At 37.7% G+C, this 17,380-nt stretch overlaps 1 protein-coding gene across 5 annotated transcripts in view; it reads right to left on the bottom strand.

Annotated features, from left to right (window-relative positions):
* The window catches only part of SMOC1 (SPARC related modular calcium binding 1), an 86,227-nt gene that overhangs the window by 28,345 nt on the left and 40,502 nt on the right, over positions 1 to 17,380 (bottom strand). For 4 of the 5 annotated variants that reach the window (XM_070939163.1, XM_070939170.1, XM_070939147.1 and 1 more), the window contains exons 6-11: positions 17,201 to 17,290; positions 16,415 to 16,495; positions 10,214 to 10,406; positions 6,980 to 7,062; positions 5,430 to 5,535; positions 811 to 1,058 (exon numbers count right to left, since the gene is read on the bottom strand). In XM_070939163.1, coding sequence (XP_070795264.1) covers positions 811 to 1,058; positions 5,430 to 5,535; positions 6,980 to 7,062; positions 10,214 to 10,406; positions 16,415 to 16,495; positions 17,201 to 17,290 — 801 coding nt within the window. The remainder of the gene's footprint in view (positions 1 to 810; positions 1,059 to 5,429; positions 5,536 to 6,979; positions 7,063 to 10,213; positions 10,407 to 16,414; positions 16,496 to 17,200; positions 17,291 to 17,380) is intronic. The other variant, XM_070939140.1, reaches the window with a different exon arrangement.

Here is a 17,380-nt window from a genome sequence, read left to right as displayed (position 1 = left end):
TTTAATTTGATTTTATTCTATTTTTTAAATTTTGTATTGTATGTTGTTTTTATTGTTTGGCTGTGCACCGCCCTGAGTCCTTCGGGAGTAGGGCAGTATAGAAATCTAATAAATAATAATAATAAAACTCCTGACTCCCGGTGATTGCCTAGGCAGGTACATGAAGTCTTCCCAGCAATCTTTTTTAGAGGTGGTTTGGCTTTGCTTTCTTCCTAAAACTCAGAGTGATTGGCCCAAGGTTACCCACCTGGCTACCCAGGTGCAGCGGTGGGTTTCCAATATTCTTAACACCGGTTCGCTGTGCATGCACTTTGCTCGCATGCGGCCAGCCTCAAAAACGTGGCTAAATAGGACGGCGTTATGTCCAGGCGGGTGGGCAGGCCCACCCGCAGTTGCCGCTACGGGTTCACCTGAACCAGTACGAACCAGCAAAATACCACCTCTGCTCAGGTGGGTCTAAAATGTAGTCTCATGGTTTCTAGCCTGATGCTTTAATCACTAAAGCATAGGCCTGTTTTGAAACACATTATGAGGTATAATAACATTTTTTTAAAAATGGAACTATTTCAAAGAAAATATGCACTTAATCAAAGAAAGAACAAAGAACTTGTCTCCAAATGACCAAGATTATCAGCTTCTTGGCCCTTTTTATTCTGGAAACAACTGTCCCTTATGCATCTTCCATTTCTCTCCCCCCCCCAAAAAAAAGCCACAATCCCACCAAAACAAAACGACTTGGACAATAAAGCAAAACAGGCTGAATTCTAAAGCCAGTTTTAGTTCAGCTTAATCAATAAAAGACACACCAACCTTCTTCCTTCCTGACCCCCAAACAGCCTTTCAATTCCTGAAGTGAGATAGACTTGTCTTTGTTGAGATCACAGTAGTCAGTGAAGCGTCGTGTACATTTCTTGGGCTTGGCTTTCTTCTTCACGTAGCGCTTGAAGGGTTTCATCTCCCTTTTGTTGATGTCGCTGCTGTTATTGTTGTCCAGCTGGCTGAAGTACCAATGTACCACCCGCTCTTCCAGGGTATGACTGGGATCAGGCTCAGAGAACCTTGGAAGACGCATAATAGTGTCAGGCTAGATGTTTTTCTTACTTACTTACTTACTTACTTTATTTGATTTATATGCCGCCCTACTCCCGAAGGACTCAGGGCGGTGAACAGCCAAACAGTAAAAATACATAGATACAAAATTTAAAAACAAAGTAAAATCGAATTAAACAATTTGGCCCAGACAAATTAAAACACCCCAATCATTTAAAAACCGATTAAAATTTGCATAATTAAAAAGAGGGAAAAGATTCCACCAGGCCCGCCTGGTGGAATAAAAAGGTCTTAAGAGCATGGCGGAAGGTGCGCAGATCCGGGATCCTCCGTATCTCCGGGGGGAGCTCGTTCCAGATAGTAGGTGCCCCCACAGAGAAGGCTCTCCCCCTAGGGGCCGCCAGTCGACATTGTTTGGCCGACAGAACCTGGAAGAGCCCCTCTTTATGAGAGCATACCGGCCGGTGGGAGGCTATTGGTGGTAATAGGCGGTCCCGTAGATAACCAGGTCCTAAACCATGGAGCGCTCTAAAGGTGGTAACTAAAACCTTGAAGCGCACCCGGAAGACCACCGGGACTCACATAAAATAGAAACACAAACAGAATCTGATAGTCAGATCCTTAACACACTCCTATCCTCATAAATCAACACTGTCAGATGTCTGCTTCTAGGGACAACTGGACCTCTTTTTCCAAAAGTGTTTAGAGAAGCCTTGCATAATCACAAAAGACTGGAAAAAATACAAATTTAAGCAGCTCCTAATTCAATCAACCCAGTGGAGGTATTCAGCCGGTTATATCCTGTTTGAGCGAACCGATAGCAGCGGCTGGGGGAGGCTCCGCCCACCCACCCAGACGTCATGATGTCACATTTTTGACACTCTGTGCATGCGCGGAAGGCTCGCGCGTGTGCTCACATTTGCGAACCAGTAACGAAGGTAAGTGAATACCACCCCTGAATCAACCCTACATACACACACATACAAACACTCTTCTGAGATAATGTACATTAAAGTGTTTTAATGAAAACACTTCTTCTTTCTCCTTCTTGTTCTTTCTGAAATGAAAGAAAATGCTAAGTGGAACTCTATTATCATCTTTCAATTATCTGTGAAAATGCTTCCTCTGCAATCATTTTAAAAGCGTTGGATACAAAAATGTCTTTGATCTAAACACCAATCTTAAAGTATCTGATGGGAATTTCAAGAGGCAGCAAGTTGTTGAGTGAACCCCTGTGAAAAACCGTTCAGGTGTTTTGTGAGAGGTAAGCAATAAAAGGCGGCCATGCAGGAACAGAAAGAGATTTGCACACATAAGCACACAAAGATTGTGTTAATCAGCATCATTTGTGATCTTACCGTCTGCCAAATTTATTAGAACAGAGAACAGAGAATAACAGAGTTGGAAGGGACCTTGGAGGTCTTCTAGTCCAACCCCCTGCCCAGGCAGGAAACCCTACACCACTTCAGACAAATGGTTATCCAACATCTTCTTAAAAATTTCCAGTGTTGGAGCATTCACAAGTTCTGCAGGCAAGTTGTTCCACGGATTAATTGTTCTAACTGTCAGGAAATTTCTCCTTAGTTCTAAGTTGCTTCTCTCTTCTCTTGAAGGTTAACATCATGGTTCAATATAACCCAAATGTAGAAAGAAAGAAAAACTAGCACACAAGAATTGTTTCACTTACAGGCTGTAAAATTCAGATCCAGATTTCAAATAGAATAGATGCATGAACCTAAACAACATTTCTCTGTCTAGTAATTACTGTAAAAAGTTTTTTCTATGTTTTTAAACAAACAAACAATACATCATTAATCATTCAGTGTGTCATCTGAGTACATATTTTGTGTCCCCTACTTCCTCCTCCATCGTCTTACTATATTTCTATCATATCTTAACAACAGTAACAACATCCCATCGCCCAGTTTGCGCCCATAGAGAAGGCCTATTCAGGGTGCCGTCAGCTAGACAGTGGTGGCTGGCGGCCCCCAGGGGTAGAGCCTTCTCGGTTGGGGCGCCCACTCTCTGGAATCAACTCCCCTTGGAGCTCCGACTAGCGCCTGACCTTCGCACCTTCCGCCGGGAATTAAAAACTTGGCTTTTCAAATCCCTTGACCTGGTCTGATGATGGGGTTTTAAGGGTTTTAATGGGTTAATTTTAATTTTTTTAGATTTTAGTCTTTATTTTTATTGTGGCTTGTGTTTTATTGTTGTGAGCTGCCCTGAGTCCATTGTGAGATAGGGCGGCATATAAGCCGAATAAATAAATAAATAAATAAATAAATCTTGGTATGTTGGAAATGTTGGAAATGCCATCAGATACCAGGATCGTATTATCATATGTGGTGGACATGCACAGAAGCAACAAATTATTGGGTTAAAATTCAAATGTGGTAGAGGAAATGACACAGCAACATATTGACTTAAAACCTGAATTCTTCCTATTGGGTATCTTACCAGAGAAATATAGTAAAGAAAATATATACTTGATTATACATGTTATAACTGCGGCAAGGATTGTATTTGCACAAAATTGGAAAGCAGAGAAAATCCCTACAGAGGGAGAAGTAATTAAGAAAATATTGGAATGTGCAGAAATGAATAGATTAACATTGGCAATTAAAGAAAAAGAAGAATCGGAGTATTGTAAGGTATGGGGGCAATTTTATCAATGGTTAGAGAAGATATATATATGAAAATTAATATAATTAAAATTTTTGGGGAAAATGTAATGATTTGAATGAAGATGTAAAAGCAAGATAGAAATGTAGTAAGAAAAATGGGGAGAAAGGAGGCTTAAAATTAGGTAATATAAATGTAAGAAATTTGGAAATAATGTAACAAATTAAATGAAAATCTTCTAGTAATTATTGTTCACAAACAAAGATTAAAATAAAACATAATCAGTGCATGTATAGATTTAAAATATAATATGTGCCAACACACACAAACACACATTTTAATGCTATCAAGAGCTTCAGAGAAGTGCTTTTCCCCACTGAGAGTGATCCTGGTCCCCCAAGATCCAATTGGGTTAGGGGAAAGTGGTCTTGATCCATGGGGGAAATTTTACAATGGGGATGGGCTAAAGAGCCATCCTCCTGCCTCTTTTCAATTGGTATCCTCCATCAGTAATAAAGTAAAAGGAAGAGAAGAAGAAATAGATATTGTTGGTAACAATTCTGTTTTCTCACATTTCTAACTTTCTCTTTTAATGCTACACTAATAGACATAAATGAAAAATGTAAGAAAAGCATAGCTTATACATGAATATTTAGAATTGTGAATACCAAACAAAGAGTGATAAAGTCAGTGAGAGGAAATAAAAACCTATATGAATGTGAAGAACTTGTGAAGGTATCTTAGTGTTAATTCAAGCATGTGGAAGCAACTGGATGGCATATATCTATGCAAGCGAAAACCAGCTCGTATTGACTAGCCAACTGAGAACAGATTTTTTTTACTGAAGAACCAAAATCCCACAAGATAAGTCATGTACATCCATATTTTAAATGACTTATCAGAGATTCAGATTAAAGGTCAAAAGAATAAAATACAGGTTCAGGAGCATAAATCCACCAAAAACTGAGGGAAGGGGGGAGGAAATCTTCCTTTTCCTGAACTCTTCGTACTGCACTACTTTTGCTTGATTTCAGTAGCAGCCATGACCCTAGCAGGAAAAAACTGAGGTAAAATGGAAGAAGGTTCACGTGTTCTCCTTTTTAGAGAAGAGACCCATTTTATATATGAATTGTACAAATCTTAATTATTTGTACAATTATTATTATTATAATTAATTATTAATTATTAATTATTTGTGTCTCAAGCACAAAAAGCAAGAGCTTATCTCTTTCATAATGAAAATGGGGAGTGATACTTGGTAGTCCTCAACTTACAATCATTTATTCAATAGTGATTCAAATAAATGACCACCTCCCAAAAATTCAATTATGACCTAAATTCAAATTTATGACTATTGCCCTTCCCCCAGTCTTACTGTATGCGATCACAATTTGGACACTTGGCAAGCAGCTCGCATTTACAAACAGTAAATGGTCACAATTTGTGATTTTTTTTTTTGTTAGTTTCCAACTGAGTGACTCAAGTTACAAACATGGTGATTCGATCATAAAAAGATCCGGTCCCATCAGGTGATGATTCATTTTTCACCACAACTTACAGTGGAAATTTCAGTCCCAATGGTGATCTTAAGTCAAGGACTATCTGTATACGAGGAAGCCTCTTTGTTTTTCATAAGACAGCATATACCGCATAGGTTTCTACTTTGTATCATCCTCTTGCAATTGTGTTATTGTCCAGGCTAGAAACAGGTTTTTGGGTGTCCCATTTCTATTTCACCTGAATGATTTCAAACTCACCTTCCACCTCCAGCAGGTGCTGCTGAGTTAATAGCCTGTACCATATCTGTGGTGAGAGCATCCAGTAAACTGGTAATAAATTCTACTTTTTTCCCTTCTGGGCAACCTGGAAAGGAGAGCAACTCAGTTTTTAAAAAACAGAAGACAAAACAGGTTTCCATATCTATACTGTTGCCATGCTATGTTTCAGGCAGTTCTGATGAGACACTTTCAGTAGGTTGAAATCTCAACTGGATCTTCAATAGCAGCAGACATTTTCTTCTTCTACAGTAAATGTACATATCATGGAGCTATACCCAATAAGGAGGCAAAGATTGATTTCTCTAAGAAAATTGCTCTTGGTTGTTCAGTGGAATTATAACATAATTGCACAAATGCATACTGTGCATATTTCATATTAATATGCATTAAACCTGTCAATAAGAATAAAAAGAAATAATAGCAAAAGAAAACAGCAAGGGGGGTTTCATGGACACTGAAAGTCAATCACAAACGATCATTGGAGATTACAGATTTTAGTCTTTATGGATATTTTAAATTAACTTTTGCTAACGTCTTGGAAAAGCCCAGAAGTCTCAAACAGCATGGATAGTAACAATCCCAACAGAACTGTAGGCTGACTGGTTGGGGAAAGCTGTTTTAAATCATAATGCAAATATCTCCTTATTTTTCATTAAAATGTAATCATAGAGTCCACACAGAGGTGAAATCCAGCAGGTTCTGACAGATTCTAGAGAACCAGTAGCGGAAATTTTGAATAGTTTGGAGAACCGGCAAATGCCACTCCAGGGTGGGATGGGAATGGAGATTTTGCAATATCCTTCCCCCAGGAGTGGGGAAGGAATGGGGATTTTGCAGTATCCTTCCCCTGGAGTGGGGTGAGAATGGAGATTTTACAGGATCCTTCCCCTGCCATGCCCACCAAGTCACGCCCACCAAGCTACACCACACCCACCAAGCCACGCCCACAGAACCGGTAGTAAAAAAAACTGGATTTCATCACTGGGTCCACCCAACAAAGCTTCTAGTGGCAAGAACATATAGCTATATTGGAAATTTCTACAGGTTAAAAATGTGGAGTGTCATTAGCATGTTACTAAATTATACATTGCAGGAAAAACAGGATGTTTCAATTCCACTATGATCATGATCCAATAATGAAATAGTGTAAATTAGCAACTGCACATGCTAGAGAAAATCCTGAACAGTTATTCAACCATAATGAATACCTTCTACATTTTTAAATTCAACATTTGTACAAAGATTCCTTGAATATGAGTCAAACCAAATTGATGGGGAAAGAACTAGAAATAGGACAGCAAAAGAAACTGTTCAAGCCCAAATTAATTTTAGTGGGGAAAGGAATTACCTCTTCCCATACATTTTATGGCATTGTTGTCACCATTATTGACATTATATGATGTGAAGTGATTATATAAATAAAAGGTTTAACATCAAAACAAAATTCTATAATCCACTGGCTAATTATATCCAACCAATGGATGGGACCCTGCCCATCCTTACCACTCTTATTATTCCTTCATTTTTACCTGGAAGTTCTCGGTCTTTGAAAGGATCATCAATTTCTGGACTTCTGGATCGAGCATCGCTTTCACATACAGGGGTCTCATATCTAAAGAATGGAAATAGTTTTAAAAAACAGCACATTCTTAAGGCATGTGTGTCAATAAGTTTCATATTCTCCAACCCTGTGGAAATACAAGGTACACCAGACCAGAGAGTTCAATATTTTTTCTATATTATCCCTTTCAAAACAATGCTATATCACACGATTTTATTCCATGGGCATTGTTCCAACTGATATCTTGCCTCACACAGGCAGTAGAGCACCCAAAGGACTTGGCATTCAGCTGGAGCCTGTGAAACAAAAGGGATGGATGTAACTGTTGTCATATGGAGATCCTTTTCTGATCAGTTTTAGACTGTTGGTTGCTGTAGACCTCAAAAGACATAGAGTATCAGAGAAAGTGGCCTGCTCCAAATGCCTGATGAATTTGGATATTTCCTAAATTGGCCCAGATGAGGGAGAACAAGTTGAAATTTAATTCAGATATGATGGAGGCCCTATTAATAAGTACGTCTGAAAATTGAAGGGAAGCCTATTTGGGATAAGGATGTACCTCCCCAGGAAAAGGACTTCACAGTTTGGATACTTTTTCAACCTATCTGTCACTGTATTTGCTAAGGGTTGGAGTGATGATGGGAGTACATTACAATTACAACTACCCTGTTTCCCCCAAAATAAGACATCCCCTGATAATAAGCCCAATCGGGCTTTTGGGCACATGGCAATAAGGCCAAGTATTTATTTCAGGGTTCAAAAAAAATATAAGACAATAAAAAAAATGAGGGTCTTATTTTCAGGGAAACATGATAGTGCCATCTGCTACTTGTCAGCTGTCCAGTTAGCGAACCCAAAACAAGGAAACACTCTCAGGAGAATTGAATACCCCAAAAATAAAACTTTATTGGATACACTTTGTGGGTACTGAAGAAATGAAACCAACTCTAGTTTCCCGTGCAAATGTTTGCCCTCTTAAACAACACTTTCTCATTCTCCCCAGCCCCTGGTTGATCACATTGTCCAAATATGAGATGGTCTTTTGTTATGAGAACAGTCCACCTCTTTCCCAATTGCCTGCAGCAATGACCTTGCTATCACGATCTCCACCTATATTCTCCACATTCCATCTCCCTCCCCCCAGTTCATTGGCAAGTTGAAAAGCATTAGGTTTGAAAGAAGCAAAGCAGTTCAATCTTGACACTACTCTTCTTGAGTCAGTTGCATGGTGATCCACTACTGATATGGGAATATTTCTCACAAAGGGCTGGAAATTACAATTGGTACAAAATGCAATAACTAGGCTGCTGATCACAACAAGACACAGGAATCACATACAACCACATGAGATATATACCCTGGCTACCAGCTGCCTATCAAACACAATATAAGGTGGTTCTAAATCTAGTTTAGATTCTTAATCGGAGGAACCGTCTCTCCCACAAAGAACCTACCCAGATCAACAGGAGAGATCCTTCTGAAGATTAGCACAGTTATTCAGCACATGGGAGAGGGGCTTTTTTTCCCCTGTAATCTCAGAATATCAAATGTTCAAGTTAGTTCATTTAACTCCACTGTCGCTCAATAAAATGCATATCAAAAACTACCTCTTCCACTAAACTTTAGCCGAGTTTAACAATAGGCAGGCCCGACACAGGCCGAGTGCAGGGAGGTCATGGAAAGCCGCGTGCCCTACTGTACAAGGACAGGAAGGTCAGGGAGTTTTACTGAGCAATTTGTGACTTTCCCTGCCAGTTTCTCTATTGACTTTGCTTGCTGGAAGCCAGGATAGGAAGTTGGAAATAGAAATCACTGTGGGGCACTGCAACTGTCGTGTGAGCTAGTTGACAAGTGCCTGAATAACAATCTTGTGACCATGCATAAGTGCCAGTCATTCAGCTACTGCAACTTAGAATGATCACTGAATAATTGGTTGGTAAGAGAGGACTACTGGTACTACAACATTAAAACACTAAGATCTCGCTCTATTAAACAAATCTTACTGTTACTGTTACTCTCAAGCCTCTGAAAGCCACAAAAAGAATGTAGAGACAGATAAATTGATCAAGGAGAGATTCAACCTATAAATAAGGAGAAATTTTCTGACAGTGAGAACAATCAACCAATAGAACAGCTTGCCTTCAGAAGTTGTGGGTGCTTCATCACTGGAGGCTTTCAAGAAGAGACTAGACTGCCATCTGTCAGAAATGGTATAGGGTCTCCTGCTTGAGCAGGCGGTTGGACTAGATGACCTCCAAGGTATCTTCCAACTCGGTTATTCTATTCTAAAAGGATTCTTTTACTAGGACACAGTAAATATGGGCCAGGGTATTCCAACAAAAGACCCCAGGAAAATAAATAAAAGTCCAACTCCATGCATTAATTAGTTATTTGCATGTTTGGATCATCTAAACTCAAAAGAATTGCATAGGGCTGCAATCTAATATTTGTTTCCCCAATTAATAGTAAATTTATAGAAAGTCATAAGTTTAATAAAATATAATCAATCATTAATGAATTTTATATTGTAGATTGACAATTCCTGGCTGGAATTAAACAAAGTAATTATAATTTTTAAGGTAGCAAATTTTTTCTCCAGTTTAATCACTAATGACATGAAGCATTGATACACACATTTCAGATGCAAACAAATTAAATGGTGAAAATGTTATCTTTTTCATACTTATAGAGCAGGGGTGTCAAACTCGATTTCATTGAGGGCTGCATCAGGATTGTGTTTGATCTTGGGGGGGGGCATGGCCAGCTTGACGTCACTCATGTTGGAGTGATTGTGGTGGCCCGAATGCTCTGCCAGAGAAAATGTGCTCCTGAGCTCTGTTTTCAGCTGCAATGGCCTCCTGCAACTCTCTGCCAGAGAAAACAGAGCTCGGAAGGTCCGCACGCTGCCCTCCCAAGCTCCATTTTCACTGGCAAAAGCACTGCGGGCCGATCCTTTGCTGTTTTCAGGGCAGCCCACTGGGCCAGATCTAACACCTCGTGGGCCGGATCAGGCCCCCGGGCCTTGAGTTTGACACCCCTGTTATAGAGGGGTGCTACATTTCATCGTACTGTAGGTTGACAAAGGTTATCCATCCCTGATCTAAATCCTCTCTATCTAAATCCTGCTTCCTTCAACCCCATTCCACCTCCACGCTACGATTGATTTCATATAAAGGTGAAATTGGAAGCAAATTGTTCTTACCGGGTGGAAGTGCCAGGTAAGGGCCGACCAGTGTCTACCAGAACACACCAGCAGTAGCCGGTGGACTGATGACACTGCACCGGTTTGTACAGTCCTCCAGGGGCACATTCAGGGATAACAATTCCTTCACGTGGATTCTGCTTGGCTTCCTCAAGTGCACTCTGCCTTTCTTGATCACAAGAATTAATTTTCTCTGAAAAAGAAATCATGAATTAATAGCTATTCAGGAAGTTTTACAGGAAGCTTCCACCTTAAGCAGCCTCCCACCTCAAAAAGAAAGCAAAACAAACAAACCCCCACCTGGTTCATATATCACATTATCGTAAATCATGATGCAGTTAGACTGGTTTAGCCTTACAGAACCAGGCCTATAGCTTGTTCAATAGCTTGATTGCAACTTGCATCTTTTTGTCAAAGGAAGCCCTGCTGTTCACTTAGTCAAATAGAGAGAAAGCAGGTTGAGTAACCCTTCAATCATTTGCTTGGGTTTCTATTCATTTGTTTTGATAAGGAGAAGATGGAGAAAAAGAAAATGGAAAATCCACTACTGGAACTAAAAAGAAATTCTAGATATATGAATCCTGAATGCATTGTTTGTGGAAAGGAAGTGTGAACATGTGTGAATACAGGACCATCATTTAGATATAAGCAGATATAAAGTTGAAATGAATTTTATATTTTTATAAAATAAAGTAATGAAGCAAGTTGGGGGGGGGAAATAAAATGCAGATGGAAGAACAATTGACAAAATCTGCTCAAACACTGATAAAATCTGATTGAACTCTGCTGGTAAGCATTCGCGGTAAAGTCTATTTTATGGCAATGATGAAGACAGAGAAAATAATATTTCTTTTCTTTTCCATTGCCACTGCAACTTCAGTGTACCCTGTAAAACTTTTCCAAGTGGTTCTTGGGCCTTTTGAGATCTGGCCATTTTGGGATGATTTACAACTCTCAGCGGTTAGCTATAACATATTTATAGGGGCAAATAAATGACATTTATCTTGATTTAGAGTCTACACTTCCAGCAATTTAATCTACTGGAGTGCCTAGCCCTAGGTGGTCAGATTTCTTCGGAAGAATTTGAGTGCTGAGGTCAAGCAAAATCAAATCCTGATATTTCTAACTTGTGTTTTTCTTCTTGAGAAATAAATGACATGTTATTCTACGGATAACTGAATGATGGACACAGAAAAGGAGGAAGCAAATGCAGATGTTCGGCTATTAGAAAAAAGACTCGTTCTGTCTGGCAGAAAGGACACAGGTCACAGCAACTCAAATAAAAGCACTGATGTCAGGATTTGTCTTGTATTTTGTTTCTAGAATAAAAGCTGCTTCAGTTACACTCCAAATTCTATTTCAAGTAAGTTTCTCAACCTCCACAGTGTTAGTGCTTTGAATAGTTGCAACAGACCTTAAATTGGACTTGGAAACTAATTGGAAAGCAATAAAAGCATTATTATTTAAGCATTATGCATTTTAAATAAACCTCCACATTCAGCACTTTTAGCAGCTTCTTCAAACTCTTCGAAATTTCCACACGTTTTCAAGGGCTAAAGATAAAAGCTCCTTGGCTTAAGTCTGATACTTGATGACTGCATCCGTGCAGCTTTTGGCAATGTTACACTTCTAAATCTGTTCACTACCTTGGAATTTGAGCCCAAAATTTAACGTTGCTAAACAAGACATTTGTTAAGTGAATTTCGCCCCATTTTATAACCTTTTGTGCCAAGTGATTCATTGAAGTTGTTAAGTTAGTAACATGGCTGTTAAGTGAATCTGGCTTCCCGTTAACTTTGCTTATCAGAAGGTTGCAAAAGCCGATCACATTACCCTGGGACTCTGCAACCATCATAAATATGAACCAGTTGCCAAGCATCTGATCCAGGGGTGAAATGTAACATTTGTTACTACCGGTTCTGTGGGCGTGGCTTGTGGGGGGGGATAATGTGACTGGGTGGGTGTGATGAACTTTTTTTTTTTTTAACTTTTCAAAGCATTTTTTCTAATGCTTTGAAAAGCCTCTGCCGATCAACTCAGCTGGGATCGTCAGAGACTTTTCAAAGCATTTTTTTACCACCTCTTCGGCCAAGAGGTTGCAGAAAAAAATGCTTTGAAAAGCCTCTGACGATCCCAGGTGAGCTGTATGATCATCAGAGGCTTTTTTTTTTTTACTTTTAAAAGCATTTTTTCGTCGGAAGAGGTTGTAGAAAAAATGCTTTTAAAAGTAAAAAAAAAAAAAGCCTCTGATGATTGTGTGGCTCAGCTGGGCATGGGGGGGGGCAGTGATTTTTGTTACCGGTTCTCCGAACCACCTGCTGCCATCACTACCGGATCGGGCGATTCAGTCCGAACCAGGAGCATTTCACCCCTGATCTGATCATGTGATCAAGGGGATGTTGCAACGGACATAAGTTTGAAAATGGTCCTAAGTCACTTTTTCAGTGCCATTGTAACTTTGAATAGTCACTAAGTGGACTGTTGTAAGTTGAGGAATACCTATACAAGTCAGGGTAACCCTGCTTAACATCTGAAAACAGCCAAAATCAGCTAAAAATTGCTTGGTAGTAGTTTAAAATGATAATCATGCATAGCTAAATCACTTTTCTTCAGCAAAGAATAGATCTTCAGACTACATGCATTCAATTCTCTATATTGTTTTTAGAGAGACAAGCTACAAGGCCTAGAAATTTTAAAAGGTAACTCTAATGTAGTACATAGTATGCTTGGTAATACAAACTTTATTCCTAATCTACATGAGAAGTTTGTAAAAATATCAAAGCCTTTGATATTTAAGAATTTAAGCTGCATTCAAAATTACAGGATTTCTCAGTAAAAAGTTTTGACATCATATTTGACGTAAAATACTAATCATCTCAGCATATAACCATGCAATGGTGCATACACCCTGCTCAGGTTATATGTATGTATGTGTCATTTATTTAAACCCCAGTCCAATCTCAAAGAAATCTCAGAGATTCAGAGGTGCACCATAAAAGTATACAATCCGAGTAAGGATGCAATATAAAATACAAAACTTTGTAAACAATAAAAGAAGCCACCAATCCATAAACTTAACTAAGTTGACCTCACAGCCCAAATGTTATCCAAAAGAGTTCCATTGTGAGTTACTTCCAGAGTGCAAAGTAGAAGCCAACCCATATCTACAAGGAGGCCATTCCCAGATAGGCGTTATCCCTGAGTAGTAGAGCCTCTGAAATCCATTCCTCTTTTCCTAAATCAAATCTCTGAGGCCAATTCCCATGGAAAAATGCAATCCTGTAGGCAACTTGGTACCAAGCCATAAAATGTTTTATGGATTAGCAACAGCATTTTAAGTTGCATCTGGAAGCCTAACACTGTTGAAGGGTGGGTCATAAGTTGTTTTTCTATCACTGCCCATATAAATGCCAGTATTTGCTCCAAAATCTTCCATGTATTTTGGAACCGAAATCAATTCAAATTACTGTATACTGCAATTATTTCAGTTACATACATATGGTAATTATTTTTACACCAGAAATACAAAGTCTTTCATTCAAATGTAATTCGATTAGAGTTCTACAATCTCAGAGCATTTTAGTTTCTTCATTTTCTATGACTTTCTCTATTTTATTGTCCCACCAGTTCTTGCTTGCAGGCAAATGATATTTCGTGCTGAATCTTCCAGTGCACCATTGTTGCTACTTTGTCATACCTTTCATTGTTGGTAGTCAGTCTGTGTGCAATCTTCTTGCAACAGCTAATAAGGTTGTCCATTGATTTTCTTTGCAGAGGTAGTATTTGCTATCTATAGCTATCTTCTGAATTCTGGTTTTGTATCCACTTGTTCTTAAGGCTTGGTCACTTGTGCAGCTAACATCAGCTCCTCTTTTTTTTTTTTTTCAATTTTCCGTTTTTTAGTCATTGACAGATCTTGTTATATCTGCTTTGTCCATTATTATTTTTTTAATATACTGGCCATGTCATGTTTTGCCTTCCCATGTCTATTTTCTATTCTTCATTTGGTATTCTTGAAGGCCAATTTGATCTCTCCAGTACTCAGTAAGTCTTCCTGGTATACTAACTTCAGTGCATCTTCTTTACTGTTCTTCAGATATTCCTCCAATGTCCTTTTACTTCTTCAACTGTCTGGTGTATTTGCAACATTCCACACCCATATTTTCCTTGGTAAGAAGCCATGATTCACTGTCATTATTTTTCAGGTCTTCCTATCCAGGGCTTTTAGTTCTGCTTGAGTCTAGTCCACTCTTCCAGCTGTGTATCTAATTACTGCAATTACCCAGGTATTAATTGCCTTGAGTTTGGACTTTTAAGATCTTGTTTAGTCAAATGATGTATTCATGTCTAACCTTCTTTTTAACTTCAGCATTTATTATTATTATTAATTCTTGAATTTTGCATGCTTAGTTCACATGATAAAAACATTTCTGTCAATTTATGTTTTTAGTTTACAAAAGGTATCCAAATGATTTTTGAATGCCAGAGCAGAACACGATCAAATAGCACAGTTTTAGAAATAAATGCCAAGGCTGAGGTTATTTTTTTTATCCATATCCAGCTTCTAACCTTAATAGATTACTCAGTCTTCCTTTCAAATAACGTAATGTACAAATCATTAGCAACTGTAACATATTTACCTGACTGCTACTGCTGGCTTTCATAGACCAGTTTATATTTCCATTTGTCTCATCATTACATCATTCTGTGGTTTTCTTTAAAGGTTAAGAGTGTAGAATGACTACATGGTTGAAATCTGTCTTTAACCAAACCCAAATAATTTCACAATAAAAGAAAATAAGGAAAAAGTCCAAGGCTTTTACAGAAGAAGTCATTATATAATCCAAATAATATATTCTAGGAGAGCTAAAACAGTACCAGGGGAAGGAATAATAATCTGTAAATGATCAGGTATCTGTTATTCATCCTTGCACTACAAGTCACAAGTAATTACTATCTCCATCTATGACAGATATGAATTCCACTGATTACTAGCCAATGTAGCTCTATATCCACAAATGAGAACATTAAATTTTGTGGTGCAAATTCAGTGTGTGTATGTGTGTGTGTGTGTGTGTGTGTGTGTGTGTGTGTGTACACACACACACACACTACTGGATTCTGGAATGCCCTTCCAAGCAAGGATGTAGGGATTTATAAATGGAAATAATTTAATACTTCATTCTATAAGAAATATCCTTTTAAGAACACTCTTAAGAACACATTATTGTACAACTAAAATTTATTTCAGTTCATTAAGATGCAGCAAAATAAGTCTATCTTTGAAGGTACAATTCCAATGTCAGGGTAGCAAGAGGCAAACAAGTTTAGAAAATAGAACTTATATTAATAAACTAACGACATTCCTTAAAATGGAAAGCATGATAAAATCCAACCAGAAACAAGAAATTGAAGTTCTTACGCCAGAGGTAGCAGAAGCTTCCTTTCATAATAAATATTGACTATCCAGATGATATGATGCTCAAAAATGACTCACACTAAACATGAGTGCCAGACCTACACTGAAAAGATACTTCAATGACCTTCATCACATACAATTTGTTATATATTGTTTGATTGTTTAAATCCAATTTTCAAAAAAGAAGGTAAAAACTAATATAAGCTAATATGCAGTAAGAACAAAAAATAGAAGAGAAAGCTAAATGTGAAAAAAGGGGGGAAGTGAAACAAAAATAGAAAAGAAAAAAAAGAGATACAAAGAAATTCTTCCAATTTTCTTTATAGCAGTTATAGCTACAATTATAAATTTATATAACTCTCTTCTTTCTATAATCTATCCTATAATCTATAATATTAACATGTTCATTTTTTTCTGCTTCACACAAAATGTCTATAAGGGGATTTTTAGTCAGCAATAAATTTAGATAATTGTTTTTTCTCTGATTAAAAAAAGTCAATTTAGTCATCTCTGCAAATTCCATCATCTTCACCAATCACACCTCCATTGTGGGTAATGCCATATCTCTCCATCCATTTGCATATGGATAACATCGCTGCCAAAAATTTTAGCCCATTTTATAGTTTTTTTAACTTTTAAACTTTTTTTTCTGTTTCAAATTTCAATAACATTGTATTTATTTAGCAATTATGTGTTCATCATTTGTACCCAAATGAAGAAATATATATACCCTGTCCCTTTAAGTTTAAATCTCTTTTTTTAAAAAAAGAAAAAAGCATTACCTGAATTTTTCATACTAGAGCTGTTCAGTTTGGAATCTTTGATGACCAAGTGTTTAATCCAAAGTGTAGGGGCTGTAATTTCTGAAACATAACGATAGGCTTATAATTTGTTTAAAAAATTAGGTCATGGTTTATATTAAAAGTACCATGAGACCCAGGAGATAATCATAATAAAGATAATTTAATAAGCACATTAAAAGCATATTAAACAAAATACCAATATATGTAGGTAGGTGTATAGGGAGGGAAGGAGATAAGGAGGGAGGTAGATAAGACAATCAGAGAGTAAAAAACATTTTATTTTCATATGTTTGTGTGCAAATTTTCCCAAAATGTCCCATTTTCAAATGCAAACCTGCCATTTCATGTATGTAGTGGGCAACCTTGAGAATTTCTGAAGAATTAGGAAATAACTTTTGGTAACTACTTATATACAGACATAATAACACTCCTTGAAGGAATACTAGTACTGTACAGCATTTTAATCTGATAAATCTACTTATTCCTGGCTTATGATATATCCCCAAATATATAGTATATACCAGGTAAATTGTACAGGAACTACAGTATGTAGCACAATATTAATTTTCTTTTGCGGTTATGTCACAAAATCATCTCACTATGATTTCAACCAATCCACAAAGAAATAATGTGCATAAAAAGCAATTTATCTAAAAGCAAAATTTGTGCTTTGAATAATACATAATCATACTTGACATTTTCTTTACAGAACATTACCATTTTGGGAACTGCATAAATCAAAAAAGCTACTTCCAAGGCTCTTACCTTCTCCATCCAAAACTGGTTGTGTTTCCATGGTGGGTGTTGGTTTTGAACCATCATCTGAATTGAGAGTTAAAAAAAATTGAAAAGAAACTACCATTATTGAGGTAAATACTATCTACTCTCCAGTACTGTTGAATAATTTGGGATTTTTACATGGCCCGGCCAAGTCCATCAGAAGAA

The sequence above is a fragment of the Pituophis catenifer genome, unplaced genomic scaffold (assembly GCF_029215685.1).
Source record: "Pituophis catenifer annectens isolate HBS135680 unplaced genomic scaffold, rPitCat1.0.hap2 SCAF_1, whole genome shotgun sequence".
Classification (NCBI taxonomy): Eukaryota; Metazoa; Chordata; class Lepidosauria; order Squamata; family Colubridae; genus Pituophis; species Pituophis catenifer.
The sequence above is the reverse complement of the archived record's forward strand: the minus strand, read 5'-3'. Positions and strand labels throughout refer to the sequence as shown.